Source organism: Opisthocomus hoazin, chromosome 10 (assembly GCF_030867145.1).
Source record: "Opisthocomus hoazin isolate bOpiHoa1 chromosome 10, bOpiHoa1.hap1, whole genome shotgun sequence".
In the NCBI taxonomy this organism is placed as follows: domain Eukaryota; kingdom Metazoa; phylum Chordata; class Aves; order Opisthocomiformes; family Opisthocomidae; genus Opisthocomus; species Opisthocomus hoazin.
In genome coordinates, this window is record NC_134423.1 from 14,217,768 (window position 1) to 14,236,239 (window position 18,472).

General features: G+C 54.0%; 1 protein-coding gene across 1 annotated transcript; it reads right to left on the minus strand.

Annotated features, from left to right (window-relative positions):
• Nucleotides 1–10,293: 10,293 nt before the first annotated feature.
• LOC104330609 (neuromedin-B) lies at nt 10,294–14,569 on the minus strand. The gene is made up of 3 exons (XM_075431977.1): nt 14,400–14,569; nt 13,741–13,943; nt 10,294–10,556 (listed from the first exon to the last, which is right to left on the minus strand). Exons 1-3 carry the CDS (start codon nt 14,533–14,535, stop codon nt 10,509–10,511), a joined length of 387 nt encoding a protein of 128 aa, XP_075288092.1. The 5' UTR covers nt 14,536–14,569; the 3' UTR covers nt 10,294–10,508.
• Between the last annotated feature and the right edge of the window lie 3,903 nt (nt 14,570–18,472).

The following is an 18,472-nucleotide window of genomic DNA, read 5'->3' on the forward strand; positions in this document are numbered from 1 at the left end:
GCACAAAGACCCTGGGGCTGCCAGGCTCTTCAGGAGCCTTCTGGGGAGAGCAGCAGCAGGCTTCAATGGGCACAAATGGAAGCAGAAGAAGTTCCATCTGAACATGAGGAAGAACTTCTTCACTCTGAGGGTGGCAGAGCACTGGAACAGGCTGCCCAGGGAGGTTGTGGAGTCTCCGTCTCTGGAGATATTCCAGACCCGCCTGGACAAGGTCCTGTGCAGCCTGCTGTAGGTGACCCTGCTTCTGCAGGGGGGTTGGACTAGATGACCCACAGAGGTCCCTTCCAACCCCTACCATTCTGTGATTCTGTGATTCTGTGATTCAAAGCCCTCACCTATGTGAAGCATCACCTGTCCAGTGAAGCATCCCAGATGAGGTCATCTAGCATGGGTTGTAGCTGCACGGTCTCCTTGTTGACCCTGCTCTGACTCCATCTGCCAACAGAGGTTCCCTGGGAAGGTCCTGGCCAAACTGTTCGTCACTGAGAAGGGTGATACAGTGGCTAGCAAGGGGGACCAGCAGAGAGGCACAGGTCTAGAGGGGCTCTCAGTCCTGTTGTGCAGAAGATGCTCAGGTTACTAACCTAGCCACGGTGTGGAGAGCATGGAAATTAGAGCTTTAGGGGTTTGCTCTCATTCTTTGACATCTTGGTTGACTGAAGCAGGTTGCATTGATGTGGCAAGGTCCTAGCACAGCAGCAACGCTCTCGTGACCCCCATCTGGCAGCTTCCCTCCAAAACTGGCACAATTACAGCCATCCCCTCCCCAGGATGGAAGCACCCTATGTCCCCCATGATGGAGGCACTCTCAGTGGACAGAGCTTTGAGACGGGCTAGTGCCGCACACTAATGGACTTTTCTTTCTCAGTCCTAGTGGATGGCCTGGCTGGGTGCCCTGAAAAGCTGTGTTTCCCAAGCCTTTAGCAGAGGGAGGTTAAAAATACGTCTTAAGTTCACGCCCAGCAGGAAAAAAAGTCATTTCTGGGCAAAGATTTTGCCTTTTCCCCTCAAGTTCCTGACTGGTGCTACCCAGCCTGAACACTGAATCCCCCTCCGGGGGTTGTTTAAAAAAATGAAATAAAGGGTGGCAAGGGTGATGTGGCTGGGAAATGTGTGTGGAGCTGTGCTGCAAAGGTGTCTGCCCATCCAGGCAATGCCTGGGATGTGGCATCAGCTCCAGCCCCAGCAGCATTTGCGAAGCAGAGGGAGACATGGACTTCACAGCAAATGGTGCAGATCGTCGAGGGCGATTGTGTGGACACACATGGGGCGTTGGACCTCTTGGAAAGGTGAAAATACCTCTCCCTCTGATGTGGGAGAGACATGACTGAGGAGATGGCTACTAACTGAGATTGAGACTAATTAATGTGGGAACAATACAATCATGTGAGGTGGTACCTGGGGCAATAAGTGGTCTGGCCAGGGGTTAGACCATCAGTTGTTACACTCCCTGGAGCTGCGGGAGGCAGCGGAGGGATGAGCTCTGCAGTGGCTTGGCCAAACCAAGGTGTCGGGTTTGCCTGGGCAAGAGAACAGGGCACTGTGGTTTTTGTGCTGTTCAGATGAGCACCACAAATATGTCTTCTGGGGAGATGCCCTATTGCCAAAAATGAAAGCAGGGGTGAGGAAGTTTCCTTGCTCCTCTAAAGAAGGTGCCGAGCAACACAATCGTTGTGTGCAAGGACATCAGGGGAGCACACAGGGCTGCTCTGGTTCCCTCATTTGTCCCCAGCAGTGAAGGAAATGCAGTGTGAAGGTGGTGAGGGGAGATGGTCCAATGCCCTGGGGGAACTGGGGTCATGGGTTAGCAAGCGTGGGAAAACTGCTGGATTTACCCCACATCTTGTGCTCTGTACCCACGAAGCAGTGCTACAGAAAGCCTGAGGCCATGATGATGAGTGGGATTTGAAGTTTTTTCCTCTCTTTTTAATTTTCTGGGTATTTCTGCAGGTAGTAAAGGTGTGTAGCTCATTAGACAGTTCCCAGGGAACAGGTCTGGGGACTTATTCTCGCTCACCAGGAGCTCACAGTTTCATGCTCGGGGCGCTGCTCCCACCATCAGTACCCTACCCTCACTTGGACAGTCCTCTTTCATCGGGCAGCTTCTCCTTCACCCATTTGTGAGTGATGGACAGGGTGATTAGGGATGAGTCACCTGATCCAGGTCACCTAGGGAGGTGGGGGCGAGGGGAGCAGCACCCATCACCTTTTGCGCAAGCAGCTGTGTGGCGTTAGATCAGCCGCCGACTCTCGCAGTGCTGGGAACCAAGGCGGGGAAGGCGTGGGAACATGTCTGGGCAGGAAGGCAGCTCTGGGGATGGATGGGGAGCCCCAAGAGGCCACCCTTTGCTCAGGGGATTTCTGCCTGACCCATTGGTGCCAGTGGGGCGGGTATGGTGTTTGTGTCCAGGTGTCACCCTGCCTCATTGGCTGTCCCCTTCGCCCCTCTGTCCTGGTCCCCAGCATGGAGGATGCTGCAGATGGGGTCAGGCCAGCACCCTGTTGTGACGGAGCCTGCCCAGTGTCCCATGTCAATGCCTCGATGCAGCTCCTTACGCAGGATTTTTTGTAACAGCTGGATGATCCATGGTGGAGCAGCTTGAAGGGAGGGACAGGAGGAAGGATGGAGGACCCTCTCTGGCCAGTTTCCACCTAGCTGAGCAGAGAGGTTCACAGTGCTGTGGCCATGGTTTGGCTCTAGAAACATTTGCAGGAAGGATCTATTTTTCCAGCTTTGCTTGGAAGCTACTTAAAGATTCTAAGAAGGAGAAGGTGTCACTGTCCACCACACTGCCCAGTGAGCTGAGTTTCCTATGTCATGATGGATACAGCTCAGGGCCAGCTGGCAGGGCTGCCAGGGGATGGAAGCAGAGCTCAGCAGGAGCCACTCGTGCTTCTAACAGGAAATGAAACAGGAGGGGTTTCAACCATACTCTAAGGAAACCTTCATCCAGAAATTGTGTTGGATGTCCAACCCTCTGCTTCTTCCAAGAGCCATCACAATCAAGTGGGAGAGGAACTAGTTGCCTGCAGCCAGGACCTCCTGCTAGTGCTGTTGCAGGTTTCCACATGCTCCGAGAGACCCAGGGCACAGAAACCCATCTGCCCTGTTGCCCTCCTAAATATCTGCATCCTGCCCAGAGACCCCATGTTTGACCCCATCATGACTGAGACCAGTGCCTGTGTTGGGGAATGGGACGCCCTGGTGTGGGGCTGTGGCTGGTCCCTGTTCCTTCCCCAGTGTCCTGCCCCTTGCTGTGGTTGCCCAGCCTGGATGAGGAGCTGCTGATCCAGTCCTCTCCTGTTCCACAGACTCCAAGGGCACCTTCCAGGCTGCCCTGATCCCAGCGCCGTGGCTCTGCAACAGCTGCTGGAGCAGAGAGATACAGAGGAAGTGTGGGAAGGTCTGAGTGGCTGCCCTGAGGCTGTGGGAGGATAGAGCAGAACAGAGGCCATCACTTCCAACCCCACATCTATGTTAGAGATGTTGCCTCTCCACTAAAGAGCAAGTGGGGTATCCAGCTGCCACATCTCCTCTCCAACCTCATCTCTGAGGGCCCTGTTCATCCAACAGAGCTCTGCTGCCCCAGCATGAGTGTCAGTAAGTGCGTTAGCCTTTGAGACACATCTTATCGGGGTTTTTACCATCCCAGCTTGGGGAACACTGTCCCTGCAGATAACAACCATTCCTGCCACTTTGACGTAACTATCAGCGAGTTGAGCTTTTGCAGGCTTTAATGGGGCTTGTTAATTATGCACTGAATGGTAATTAGCACTTTTGTCCCAGGCTGCAACTTAGACAGAAGCTTTCTCTTGCAATCCCTGCTGTTAGCGGCCTAATTAGAGTGATACACATTTTTCCATGGAGCTCCTGTGCCTAGTGTCTCCTTGCCAGCCTTGTAAATTAATATATAGAGCAATGCTACCCCACCTCGGACTCTGACGCAGGTCTGTGTCTGAGCACACACAAGCACTCTGTGCCCTGTTTCCTGGCTGTGGGCAGCAGATCATTTGAATATCTGTTTCTTCCCTCCAGGCAAAAGTGCCAATAGCACTGAGTGTAATAAGAAAATGTGCACCTGTCTGAAAAGCAGTGGAAAGACCTGAGGGCTGCTCCACAGTGTGTAGGCAGAAATATCATAAGAGAAATTACAACCAACTGTTTGCTTAATATTAAAAAAAGATAATCCATAGAGTCAAGGTAGTCTGCAGGCAGAGACAGGGTTGCCTTAGCATATGTGCAACATCATGTGTTCAGTCAAGCTGAAACTAGCACAGTTTTTTGTAGGGCTTGTGGAACCACCTTCCAAATGGTTTTGATCTTGCAAGATCCCCTTGTCTATAAGAGGTCGCAGAGCCCTCCAAGGACCTCTAATAAACTCAGAGTCTCTGCACTTGTCTTTAGCCTTGGCTTTGGCTTTGGAGAACAGCCCTCTCTGACGCTGCAGAGAAAAGCTCACGTTCCCCCAGCTTCACCCACTCCTCCAGTCTCATGCTCAAAGGTGGCTCTTAGGAGAGGACCCAAAATGGACCAGAAGTGGGTCTCTCCTTCGCAGTGCATCAGGGTCCAGAGGGCAGAGGACTTGGACCACCTCCTGCTGGGGATGAGTTTGAACGTCTTGAAGCAGGAGGACAAACCTTGCGGTGGAAGATATCCAAGGCAGATCTGAGGTTGGCTGGGTCTCCCGTGCATGTTCTCTATCAGCTTTGGGTGTCACAAGGGCTTGTGGATTGGGGTGCAGAGCTCTTCCCACCCAGTGGTCCTGTCCCACCAAGCATCACCATGGGATAGTGTCTTGCAGTTGGTGACAGTCCTGCTGTGAGTGAGAGGTTCAACTAGAGACCTTCAGAGATTCTCCCACTAGCATTGCTACAAATCTGTTGGCCCTGTTCCTCCTACCATACTGTCACAGACCTCCCAGCAGAGGTGGTTCCCTAAAACCTTTCAGGGTATGTGTCGCCCATCCTTCCAGAGAAAGGGCACCTGGCAGGTGAGGAAGCTGGAAGCTGGCCTTTCATGAAAGGACATGGTCTTCGAGGTCCAGCACTGTCACCTGGATATTCCCAGGCAAGATGAACAGAGCCCACCTTGTTCCAGGTCTGTGTTCCTATGAGTGCTCCTGTCCTGCTGGGAGCTCTCTTAGCCCTTCCCTTCCTTTCCTTTCTCTTCCCATGGCGTTTGCATCCAGGGCCTGGAACAGGTCGCTGCCCTCCAAACCAGCAGCACAGCCAGACTGGAGCTGCTCCCCAAGGGTATGCTGGAGGCTGGTGGCTCTCTCATCAGTGCCACCACCCTGGACCAGTTTCTCCAACCAGTGTTGGCATGAAAACACCTGCAACAGGTACAGATTTCCTCCTGGAGGCAAAGGTCCTCCCTAGTATATTGGGGGATGCCAGGAGCACAGGCACATGGAGAGCTGGAAATAGAAAGAAATGAGGGTCCTAAGCTCGCTCTTTCTAGATCTGACCTGGAGTACGAGGGATCTTACTGTATCCACCTCTGTCTATTGCTTTGGGAAGGGAACTTGTCTGAATTGCCGCTTTGATCAGCTTCCCACACAGGGAAAACACCTCAGTGTTGCAATATTGATCTACATGCATTTTATAAAAGCCGTCAGTTACGCAGTAATTCTGCCAGCTCTACAACGCCTGCGGTCTCAGCGCTGTACAAGGAGTCCAAAGGTTGGCAGGTGGACTTGGTAGCAGCTGGTTTATGGCACCTTTCTCTCTGCAGCACAGCGGGAACACATTCTCCAGGAGCTGTTACCAGTGCAGAGAACTTTCCCAGTGCTACATCACATTTAGCCCGCTCACTATGTTTTATACAACATGTCCCTACAGCTGAACAAGGGAAGTTGGCCAGCTGAGCACATATGCTGGGGCTGGACTACTCTGAAGGCACCAGTGCTGGATTCAGGGTACACATCCTTTCTGTCCACCATTTGCCATTAGGTAAGATCCCTCTGTGCCATTGGTATCTATCCCCTCTTTTCATGCTGTCAGTGCCTTGCAATGAGCTGTTGTGTCCTGTCATGGGGAAAAGGCCTCTGTATCCTTGATGGAGCATCCAGATGGTTGGCAACCCTACACCGCATTTAACTTTGGTTCCTCTGCACTGAGATGCCCTCCTCCCTGCGACCTGGAAATCATTTTTGAGACAATAGGGATGCCAAACTCTAGACACCCAGTTCCTCAGGCTGTCTCAGCCTCTGGACTGGTTGGGTTTACCTTGATCAGGTCAGGTTTTGGTGTCCATATCAGGATAAGAAGAGCTTTCACTGGAGGAGCATGTGGGATGGCAAAGGTGTTTAGGAGACTAAGATTGTTTTGCTTTCTGATGGCAATCTGACTTCCTTTCTGCCTCTTTCTCTCCCTACCTCATTGTCTGGTTTGTTGGTCTCCTATGGAAGAGAGGTCTTATGACACATGAAGGAGCACATCAGTCTGGGGCCTGATGTCTTTGCTGAGGGCATAGCAGGAGACCCCGTCCGGTGTGAATGAGCATGACAGGGAGCACTTCACTAAGCCTGGGACACCAACGACACCAAGTGGTGGCAGTGGACTTTCACAAACGTCCCTCTGAACCAGCTCCTCCTCGTGGGGCAGTCCCACAACTAAACAGAAACAAATGTCAGTGGTGAAGGTGGCTTGTCTCCATTTCTTTTATCTCACTTCATGTCCTTTTCCCATCTCTGGGGTCATACCATGGCCACAGGTTGTGGGGAAGACCCAGGAGACCAGCTACACTCACAGAAGTCCAAACAGCAGCATGGAGGGGCAGCCTTGAACCAGAGCAGCAAAGGAACAAATACAGAGCTGGAAAAAAAAACCCACTGAAGAATTTTCTCATTTCCCTAGCCTGGACACAAAGGTTTGGCCCTGGAAACCTGCAAAGGATATGACCTGGTGCGTGATAGGCCATTGTGCTGAGAGACTGTGCATGCTGTGGACCAGCAGATAAATGTCAGAAAGGCAGACACCAGGGAAGAGCAGGCAGATTGCCAAAAAATGGTATTCTTCAAAAGTTTTTCTGAACTTTTCAGTCTTTAATTTAAATTGAAGAGGGAATGGGGGTTTTGGGCTTGGGGGGTTGCTTGCCTGCGTGGGAGGAGAACCATTGGAACAGTCAAGCAGTGGAGAAGGTCACCCAGCCTTCACACCTGGAGGTTTTGAAGACCTGACAGGACAAAGCCCTGAGTAACCTGGTCTGATTTCAGAGCTGACCCTGCTTTGAGCAGATGTCTGGACTAGAGATCTGCTGAGGTCCACTCCAGCCCGAGTTTTCCTGTTCTTCTAGGATGGTGTCCAAGGCAGGTGCTGGGTACCTTGCTTCTCAGCAACATGTGGCCTGGGGCGGAGAGGGGAGGTGTAACATTGCTCCAGCGGCTTACACAGCAGTTCAGAGAAGGAGGATGAAGAGGTGGTCCATGGTGGAGCAGGCACGCCTTGAACGGACTGCTGCCTGTGGAGACCCCATGATGGAGCGTATACATCCCGAAAAGGGACTGCAGCCTGTGGATGAGCCCATGACAGAGCACGTACACCCTCAAAGGAAGACACGAGTGTTGAGCAGTCACAGTGGAGCACAGGAGAAGAGCAAGAAGGAAGGAACAGCAGAGAGGGGACTGCTATGACCTGACTGCATCCCACTGCCATCGCCTGTTGCTTCACCAAGGGGACTGAGTGTAACCTGCAGCGATAACAGGGAGGAGGAGAGGTGCTGCAAGTGATGTTGCACCTGGGGAGGAGAGGTGCTTTCCCCAAGTGTGAAAATGCTTGGGACTTTTCGTCTGTTTCCAAAACCCAAATCCATACTCAAATATTTATATTATATTAACTGACAATAAATTAAGTTAAATTCCCCAATTCGAGTCCATTTTGCCCATGACAGTAATTTCCAAATGACCTCTCCATCTTTACATTGACCCACAAGATAGTGATTAGGGGAGACAGGGAACAGACAGACAGGCAGTTGGAGAGGTTCCTGCTGGGTGGGTGGGAGAGGGAGGATCTCACCTAGGTATCTCATGGCAGGTTTCTGCTGTGATGTTCATGAACCTGCTTGCCCTCCCATGAGCTTGCCTGGGCAGGACATGAGCTGGTGGTCCCATGACATGATGTCAGGTCAGGAATCCCATTAGGCTGTCAGTCTGTCACAGTGCCGGCTGAGAGGCATCTGGTGTGCTCCAGTGTCAAACACGATATGCTGTGTCATTATTTTTCTTGCTTATAATTAGTTTTTAAGCCAAGACTTTGCTACAGCTAATGAAAGGCCAACTGGGGGTCACCCACATCACAGAGCACAGCAGCAAGCCTGGGCAAAAAAAATACAGGTTGGAGGAAGACTTCCTGCAGTCCCACGCATGAGTGACTGCAGAAGGGCAGTGGGACACCTCTTGAGTGAAGCTGGTAGGTAGGAGACCATGAAGGACACAACAAGGGAATAGAGACAGCTGTGGTGCTCCAGGCAGGTTGTTCACCAGCAGGCTGGAGAACCTGGGAAGGCTCTAAGCAGTGGTGAGGTGATGCTCTCCCCAAGGGCTGCAGCCTTGCAGCTGCTCCAGTGAGGCAGGGGAAGCTCGGCATGATCTGAACCAACATCGCATGCCTCCTGGAAAACTCCTTCCTAGCTTGGTCCCACTTTCCTGAAGGATGAAGGGCCCTAGCACTGGGACATTTGATGAGGAGCATGAGGTTTTAAAGACAATGTTTGAAGCATACTGGTTACAGGATGTTTGGTTTTTACCCACTAAACAGAAACACCAACAGAAAACATCAACTCCAAAGGCTCAAAAGCTGGGCTGTAAGTGGAAAACAAATGCTCATTTATTGGTCTAAGACCTGTGGGCTTCGGAGGCCAATGCCTGGGCTTTGTGTTGGCTGCATGGGGGTGCTGTGTCTCTGTTACCAAAGCACATCGTTCCCAGCTGGCAACACCTGGAGAATTGCTGCCAGCAAATCCAGGAGTGCGTACAGGGGACAAGGGGTGGACAGGTGAGCAGCTGGGGAGACTGGCAACACTGCAAATAACCTGCAGGTTCGTCTCTTTCGCACACATGAGCAGTGTGAACACTGGTTGTGCCCACAACAGGGCCTGCACCCCAAGGTTAAGCTCGGGGAAGGAATGGTGACTGCATCACACCACATTCCTGCAGTACCTAGCTCTTTTTCAGATCCCAGAGTTGCCAGCTTGCCCCAAGCAGGACCCGGGGACCTGTGATGTCCCCAGCTGTCCCCTGCACTGGTTGGCTCCAGCTCTCACCTGGCTTGGGACATGCCATGGCATTGGCAGTGGGTTTGCAGCACCATACCATCTCCTAAGAAGCATCTCCAGCCCTGGGGCTGGGCAGGAGGCAATGCTGTGCCATAATGTGAGCAGGCCAGGGCATCTGTTCCTGTATGCCCCACATCTGCCCCAGGGTGGAGACAAGCCACTATCTCCCACAGCTCCCCACAAAAGAGTTTAGAGCTGCCACTACCTTTCCCTTGCTCATGAGTAAGTTCCTGCAGGAACCATACATTCATAAACACCATCTGAGCTTCAAGCCAGCCTTTAAGTAATAGGGAGCAAGGTGAGAAGGTCTCCTACCATGGCTTCTTCCCCTCTACCAGTCATCAGCACGTTCAGATGCTGGATTGTCCCTTGGCTTGGCATGATGTGCCTCTGGGCTCCTGCCACTCTTGGGAGTAGGGCTCTGCTCCCTGCAGGACCTCCCACGTTCAATTTAGCATCAGAAGTGTCAGGAGGGAAAGCTTATAGTTTCATTTACAGCATCACTCTGGGATCTGCTGCCAAGTTTAGCTCTGCATGGGGACTCTCCAGGGGACATAGGGTATATTGGTGCACAGCACTTTCAGAAGATGCAGAACCAGAGCCTGTTCATGGGGCCATGCTCCATCATCCATTTTGGGCAGCCCCCATTTGTGCCTTTCTTCAGCCACCCTGTACAACAGAGGAGCCCGGGGCCGTACCTCTGCCTGTCAGTGCTCAACTACATGCTCAAGGTGAAGGTGCACAAAGCAACCAAGCCAAAGCAGGCCCATAAACGGGCTGTGTTCAACCGTCAGCGCCTGCACATGAGGGGCAAGAGAAGAAGGTCCAGCCAAGGCCAGTGAGCCTGTAGGAAACCCTGGGGTTGCACGAGGTTGAACCAGAGAACCTGCTGAGAGCCAGGAGCTTCCCTCCATCCCCCATCAAGCTGCTCCCACTCCCCACACTTCCTGCACGAGCCCTGGGATCTACCTTCCCACTCCCACAGAAAAGTCTGAGCTAGTCTGTGCAAAGAGCCGGTTTTATTCACAGGGACACATCAGACATCAAGAGAGCAGAAAACATACAGGAAATATACAGGGAAGCGCTGCTTTTCATACAAGCAATGACTATTAACAATATTACAGAAAGAATAAATAAAAGTGATGTTGCTACAGTAACCCACAAGGACGATGCTCTCCTCCGCTTGCCATGCATGGCTGAGCCTGCGGACCTCATCCTCCACAGCTGTGCTGCTTCAGTTTGAAAAATACTTCTCCAGCACCTTTGTTAAAAGCCCTGTCTCCTACAAGAAAAGGCACAACGGTGAGACGCTGGGTCCCACACCCAGCCTCCACCAACATCACCTGCTGGGTACCACGGAGCAGAAGCTCAGACAAATGTCCCATGCTGGACCATGATGGCACTTGCAGGAGTGGCTTGGGACAGCACATGAGAAGGAAAGAGCCAGGAGCCACAAAACAGCCTGCCTCCCATTCTGTGCTCCAACAGCTGGACCACAGCTGACAGATGTCAGAGGCAAACTTCACCAGCCCACTGAGACAGCAGCCACTGGCTTGGGCTTCAGGAACAAGAGCAGCCTCAGGGCCCGATTCAGCAAAGTGCTAGGCAAGAAGGCAAAAAAAAACAAAAACACAGCACGGAAGAGTTGCAGAGGGATTTTGTGGGATTGTGTACTGCCCAGAGGTCCCAGAGCCACACAGGGCAGCATCTGCCTCACGCAGAAGGGCTCTCCCCACACCCCTGGAGCCATTCCACTCCATGCACATGGTGTCACCCTGTCTGTCTCCTGGAGAAATACTGCCACGCACTCAAGCAGATGACAAGGCATGGGGACGACCCCCTCTGCCAGCCAAACCCTTGTCACACACAGCAACAGGGTGGCACCGTGAAGCCCCAGCGTGCTGAGAGCCAAGCCCTGCCTGCCACATGTGGTTAAAAAGACAAAACAGAAATCCCTGCTTGTGAACCCCTTCTGCTCTGTGCAACTTCTGCCATCACAAGCAGGGAGCAGCACATGGGATGCGATGTTGCAAAGGGATGGGAAATATCTTGAGATAAAACCCACGGCAGCAGGCAGGACTAACCCATGTGAAGGGGGAGCAAGCAAAAAAACTAAGCCCTGGGATTTACTTAATGCTTAGAGGGGCCCCACAGAAAGGAAGAACCTGTTTGCAAATGATCAGTGACACCCTTAGAAAAGGAAAAGCACATTGAATTTTTCAGTAGGAGTTCCCGTGATACTCATCCTGCCACGAAGCACTGCACATGTGCTAAAGGAGCAGAGCAATGCTTAGAGAGCAGGTTAATTCCTGCCTTGCTGACCAGGGGGTCCCAAGGAAGGGAAAAGCATCTTTGTTTTTTCTAAGCCGAGTTGAGACGGAAGGGACAGGGGGATGGACAGAGAGTTTCACGGAGCAGAGCTGTTAAACAGCTCGTTAGGCAGGCAGCGAACATGGCACACAGATCAGTTCAAGCACAGGCTGGGTGCTGACCCCAGATGTCCAACAGTCATGCTGAGGGAGAAAGCTGTCAGGGTGGCAGGAATTAGCATTGGCACCATGTCACCCACAACAGCAAGAAAAAAATCACGTCCCACAGAAAAGTATAACACAGCACTCCAAGGCATGAAGGAGTAGTTGTCCTGTAATGTCAACCCGCAGCGCAGAGGCAAGGATGCCCTGGGGGACAGGTGGTGAAGAAAGGAGCAGGAAGGAAGGAACTGAGTCTAGTGAGGTGCTCAGAGGTGCCTGAAGGGCAGAACCAGACCTATCACCCAGCAAGGTCTCCACTGCCACACCAGGGCACTGGCCAAGGAGAGGCGAGAGGCTGTGGAAGGAGCAGGCGAGGGGTAGGAGCCAGCTGCACATCAGGCACATAAGCTGCGATGCCACACGTGTGCAGGGCATCCCACCTCCCAGCAGAGAGGCATCAGGGCAGGCAACTGGCCAGCATCTGCTTGACCACAAGCCAAAGTGCCCTCCAGCAGCAGAGCTTTGACACCCAGCACACACATGCCAAAGGACAAGGCAGGGCAGCACATCCACCAGCTCTCCCATCACCTCAGGCAGTTAATGCAGCAAAGACCCTCCACCTCAAAGGCTCCCCAGGGAGGATGGAGAAGGGGCCAGGACCTTCACAGCCCTCTCCCTTTCAGCTGCATCTGAGAAGCAAAAGCTGCAGCAGCGCTGCAGTCACAGCACACTGCATGCCAAGGGGAGCAGGGTGGGCTGGTGTCTTCAGCCATGCCCAGCTATTTCTTCTCAGTGGAAAGCCCTCAATCCTGATGGGACCAGCTCTCTAGGAAAGCCTCAATTTACCTTCCTCCGCTGAAACCGAGTCAAGAAAGCACTTGAACAATCACTGGCACTCAGGCTCACCTTCCCGCAGATCTGCTCCACCTGTGCCTTCCCAAAAAAGGCAAAGAACAGCAGCAAGCACTGCCTAAACCTGGATAACAGAAGTAGCTTTACCTGCGTGCAGTGTTACTGGATAGTTCCTCAAGTACAGCAGCTCTGTGGGACAGCATGTGTAGGACCCACCCCAGAGCATTTGGTCCCTTTCAGGCTCTCAGCGTTACTTCTGCAGTGACTAAAAAGGGCAAGACACCAGGGAAGGTCACGTGAGGCAACAGATGAGCAGAGCCACACGAACCGAGCAATTCCATCTCCGCATCCTGCGTGAGGATCTGTGCGCATGCATTGCTCCCAGGGGCAGGTTTTCCACTAGGAGTTGGGTGAACTCCAAGGTTTTGCCACACTGAGGAGGCTGAGGATCTGCTGATGCACAGCAGGACTACCGGAGCTCCTGCCTGCTCCCCAAGACCCGCTCTGCAGCAGTACGACTCACACACACCTCCCCTCTGCAAGGCATGCTAACAAAGCTACATGCCCCTCAGTAATGTGGGATCCCAACCACAGCAACTCAGACCCAAGATGGGGACATCAGAAGCCCAAGACCTCTTTGCAGGACAGTCTCCTTTCCCTTCACGTGTGGAACTGTGCCCCTCTTAGCCCCCCTCTACAGAAATAGAGGGGAGAACGGGTTTCCCTGTCCCTGCAGTGGCTAGAAAAGGGGACATTTCTTCACGGCAGCCACAGTGGCCAGCCATCCTGTTCTGTGCCTGGCCAAGGAAGTCCCAGATGCTTATTAACAACCCCTGGGCCAGAGATCACCACTGCCACAGCTCCATCGCAGCATCCCTTGCTCGTCCTCACGCCCTTTCCAAGTATTTTGGGACTATTAGCCACTGCCAAGCTAGACACAAGCCCAGGGAGACTTCTCCTCTGCCCCTTTACAGCTGGTCTTAAGAAGTGGTTTAAGGAGGGTTAACAAGAGCAGAAAGGAGGGGAATACACCTCTAGCAGCCGTGCAGATGCTCCCATCTCCAGCAAGGCTGACTGTTGCAGATTAACATCTCCACCACCTCCCTGGTTTCTGCATCTCCCTCCATCTTAGTCAATATTCACCTGGTCAGTGAGGTCGTATTTCCCTTGGTTCTCATCCAAAAGTCTCTCTTGCAAGAGGATTTTCAGGAGCTCGCGGGTAAGCAGTTCCATCATGTCCTCCAGCAAGGCTCTGAGAGAGGGACCGAAGACCACCGGCACCGCAGGCTCCTCTGGCGACTCCAGGTGCGGGGAGCCCGCTACACTCTTCTTCCCCATGAAGTGACCTGCAACACAACGCCCTTGTGTGCCTGCGCCAGCACCCGCGGGGACAGAGCCAGGGGCTCCGGCAGAGCCAGCGAGAAGCACCTACATCAGCGGAGTACAGCCAAGCGAGGAGCAACCCGGGAATCCCAGGTCCTCCTTTCACACGGGACTCTGGGGAAACTTCCCCCTCCCGCCGACGGGATCTCCGGGGGTAAAGAGATGCCGGACCTGTCACCAGGAGGAGGTTGCCTCACGCCTGCCCTGGTCTTCTCCTGCCCACCACGGGTCCCGCCGAGCCCCAGCCGCCCGGCATCCGCCCGGCATCCGCCCGGCCCTGCGGGGGACCGAGCAGAGCAGGGGGGTCCCCCGCAGGCAGCGGGGAGCCGGAGGGTCGCCTGGGGGGAGCCGTGCCCCGCACAGCCCGCTCCCACGGCTGCTGCTCCGCGCCCGTGTCCCCCCCCCCCCCCCCCCGGTACCTGTGGCCCAGAGGTTGCCGCGGGGGTTGACCTTGATCTTGGCTGCCTGGCTCCGGTGCTCGGCGAAGTCGAGGTGGACGGCGGGTCCCAGCGCGGCGCCGCACAGCAGCAGCAGGAGGCAGCGCAGAGCCGCCATGGCCGCCCCGGCGGGACCCGCTCTCGCCGCCGCCGCCGCCGCCCGCCTTATAGACCGCAGTGGGGCGGGGCGGGGGCACGAACCGCCCCCGCACACCCCACCCCCCCCACCCCTCCCCCCCGGCAGCCGTCGGGGCCTCCCGCCTTCCCGCCGCCAGCCGCCTTTCGCCCCGGCCCGCGCTCCCTCAGCCCGTCCCGCGCTCCCTCAGCCCCGTGCGCACCCCTCTGCTCTCGCTCGGGGCAGACCCGGCTTGCTGCCCGCGTCCGGGCGGGGAGCGCCCCGTTAAACCACAGCCCTCGGAACCCCCCAGGCTCCTCACCCCTCCGCTTGTGTGTGTGTGTGTGTGTGTCCCAATCCCTAACCGTGCCATGGTGGGAGACGGTGCCAGATCCACCACCGAGGTCAGCAGCATCTCTGCTGGGCCCTTGCCCGCAAGCCCCGCGGTCCCGTCACCAGGGGATCAGGGTGGATTTACCCCTTCCCAGCCCAGGCTGCCTATGCCCCGTTACCTCCTGCTTCTCCATCTGCCCAGGAACGTGCTCAGTCATGTTAGAAGTGGCCTTGCAAGGACATCAGCCAGCACCCATGGCCAGCTCTCAGCACCCTTCGACGCAGATTCTCTGTGCTTGCATATTTTTATAGGCCAAGCTCTCCATGTAATAACCACCCTGGCCCTCATCCACTGCTGGTTATTCTCCTTGAACCCTTCCTCCATACATGGCCTGGGAGAGCTTGTTGGTGAGGACTGAGGCAAAGGAGGCATGGAGCACCTCAGCTTTGTCTGCGTCCACTGCTGTTAGCAGTGGTGCCTTTCCGAACTTCTTCCTTCAGCCTGCTACAACTCAGGGGTTTTGTTGAGACATGCAAGGAACATCAGATCTTCTGTAACTAAACCAGTACTTCTATAACTATATATAGTTACACTTCTGTAATGTAGTTATAGAAGATCCGACGTTCCTTGTGCATCCTAAACTGAGCTTTGGCTTTCCTAACCTTGTTCCTACAAGCCCAGGTAACACTTCCAAATTTCTCCTTCATGGTCTGTCCATGCTTTCACCTCCTTCATACTGCCTTTTCGAAATGCAGCTCAGTCATGAGGTTCATTCCCAGTTTAGCCAAACCCATCTCCCAGTACATCTACTTGTGTACTTGATTATTGGAATGGACTTGGAAGATCCCATCCTTCACCTGCCAGTCTACTGAGCAACTTCACCCTTCAGAGTAACCTGCCACAGGACCCCACTTACCATCTGCCTGTAGAGGGTGAAGACCAGAGCCTGTGTATCACTACTCACCTTTTCCACTCTCTTCAGGATCTTGCAGACCGCTATTCCCTCATCCTTACACCCAAACCTGCCACTGATCACCACATTCCCCATCTCTTCCTCTTTTCCTGTTGATGGGATGGAGCGGAACTATGCATGCCCAGCAACGTGCACGAATGGAGCTGTGCCCAGCCATGCCAACGGACAGAGGTAGTGAGGTCCTGGGACACGGGCTGTTTACGCCCAGGGCTCAAGGGAAGTGAAGTCCATGTGAAACTGGAAGCATTTGATCAGAGGTCCTCGAGACACAGTTTGTGCTCCTTCTTCTTCTCACCTGCCTGCAGCCCACAGCGGCTTTCAGGTTCCTCCAGGTCCCTCATTCATAGAGGGGTGGTCTCAAGGGTCAGACAGCTGCAGGACAAACCTGCATGTCTGAAACAGTAAAGAAAAGATGAGTAAGAGTGCCCAGAAATTTCGCCCAACTTGCTCCAGTTTGTATTATACACACAGAGCGCTGTCAGGAAGCAGAAGGTCTGAAGGGTCGGGGGCTGGCCAGGATCAAGTGGCCAGCAATGAAGCTCTTCACCAGCCACAGTACCCCAGAGGCAAGCAGAGCAGACACAGAGATGGTCACCAAGTTCAGAGAGAGTCCAGATCATCAAGCATGTTCATCTTGATGAAGTAGGTCCCAGGTCAAGGTGCAGGTCAGGACGAGGTCTTGTGGGGGTAACCAGGGTCAGACACAGTCCAGACAGGTCCATAGTTGGTGAGGCAGGTCTGAGAACAGGTCAAGAAGCCAGTCCACAGCCAGGCACTGCTGAGCTAGAGGCCAGCACTCCTACAATGCAGAGCAAAGAGGGGCTAAAGGCCCAAGGCTGAGCTTAAATGGGTTCCTGGTCCCGTGGGGGTGGAGGCCCCAGGTGAGACCCATTCAGGCCTATTAGCGTCCTCAGGTCCCTACCAGCTTCTGCCAAATTTACAGCTCCATGACTTCATGAGGAGGTGCTGGCTAGTGGGGGAGGAACTGCCTGAGATGGCCCCATTCTCCTGGGAACTGGCACAGAGTGGATTTATTAGCAATGCCTTTCTCACCATTTACTGCTGTTCAAAAGAAAAAGTGCTAGAGGAGATTCGTTCCTCTTCAACAGCAGGGGGTTAGAGTCCAAACTGCAAAGGCAGCTCTAACGTCACGGGGAGGAAAACAATTAAAAAGTACTCCTGTGTTAGACATTCATCCTCCCAAACTGTGCGTGCGTCCCCTTGGGTGGCCAGCTGGCTGGTCAGCATGTGCTCCCTTCCCGCCTGGGAGGTGTGCCATGCTGACCGGCTTGGCTGACTAGGAGATGTTGCCTTCCAGTTGACCCACCACCCATCAGGGAGGTGTCTGCCTCCACTAGCCTCCTGTCTACATGTGCTGGAGGTCCTGGGCTGTAACGGGGAGTCTCACTCCACTTTCTCACCACGCTCCTTCCCTGACTGTGTTCAGCAGGGCAGTGCTGGGCCCACATCTCCACTCGCCTTTTGAGGAGATGGCCCTTTTGGGTGCTCCCCTTGCGCTTTGCATGGTGCATGAACACGATGCCCACCACGGATGTGGCATTTGCAGCACTGTGGCCCTGACCCTCACGCTCCCATTGAGGCAGCTTCATCCTCTCCATAAAGTCAGCTGAGAGAGGAGCCCTAAGGCCCTCTGTCCTGGTGGTGCTGGGTGGCTGCGACCACCACTTTGGCTCTGATGTCCCCTGTCCGTCCTCACAAGGACACATGCACACGCTCTTGTTATCTGTTTGCTCTTGAAGCCCATGTCTTTCGTCCAATATCCTGCACTGTCACTACGTACTGATAACACACGGCTTGAAATGGACTGACATCATCTCAAAGGTGGGTTTTTTTTTCAAAACAGTCTTCAATTCACTCATGGTGGCAAAAGTGCCGGAAATTCAGGGTGTCTGGAGAAGGCATGGGATGTAGTCAGTACAGGCGGAGGAGAAGGAGGATGTGAGGTGCAGAGAGGGTGCTGGATGTGAAAGAGAGCCTGGTACTGCCCAGCACAGGAGACTGGTTTCTCCTCACCCTGGGGAAGGGGCGTTACCTGGGAGGTTGAGGTGCGTTCCTCCATGGCTGCCTTGGAGCTGCTGGCTCCACTGCACGTGCAAGGGATTTGTCCATTCGTTTTCCCCCAGAAATTCCAGAGCTTCTCTTGGGGAGCTGCAGTGTGCTGGCGGGGGGGAACCTCTCCCTGTGTCAGGGTCCAGACTCTGCCTGGTGGCGCAGCAGGACTGGATCTGTCCTGGCACTTGCTGTAGCTGCTGTGTCACTGCACATCCACAGCCAGGGGTGGGGAAGAGCGAGACGAGGGGTTACCTGTAGGATTATGGAGGATGAAACCAGGGATAAAGTGATACCAATTACAGAGAGGGCAGAGAAAAGAACCCCGAGCAATTATGGCACCTACCGAAGCGTGTCGGGGCTGGGGGGTTAAGTCCTGCTGCTCCAAGGCAGCACAGTGCTCCTGGGAGACTGACTCTGAGGGGCCAGCAGCCCCAGAGACAGGGGACTAGCAGCGAGAACCAGCACAGCATTTCAAACAGAGCGAATGCTTTTGTGCTGATCTGATTTTAACCAGCTACACAACCAAACTGACACACATCTTTCCTCTTTTTCAGGTGGCT

What these genes read in the sequence shown, in the direction of transcription:
- LOC104330609 (XM_075431977.1), bottom strand. Translation starts at nt 14,535, where the DNA reads ATGGCGGCTCTGCGCTGCCTCCTGCTGCTGCTGTGCGGCGCCGCGCTG. An exon ending in CGGCAACCTCTGGGCCACAG is followed by an intron (nt 13,944 to 14,399) that starts GTACCGGGGGGG and finishes GTTGTGTTGCAG; the next exon opens with GTCACTTCATGGGGAAGAAG. An exon ending in AATACGACCTCACTGACCAG is followed by an intron (nt 10,557 to 13,740) that starts GTGAATATTGAC and finishes CTTTTCTTGTAG; the next exon opens with GAGACAGGGCTTTTAACAAA.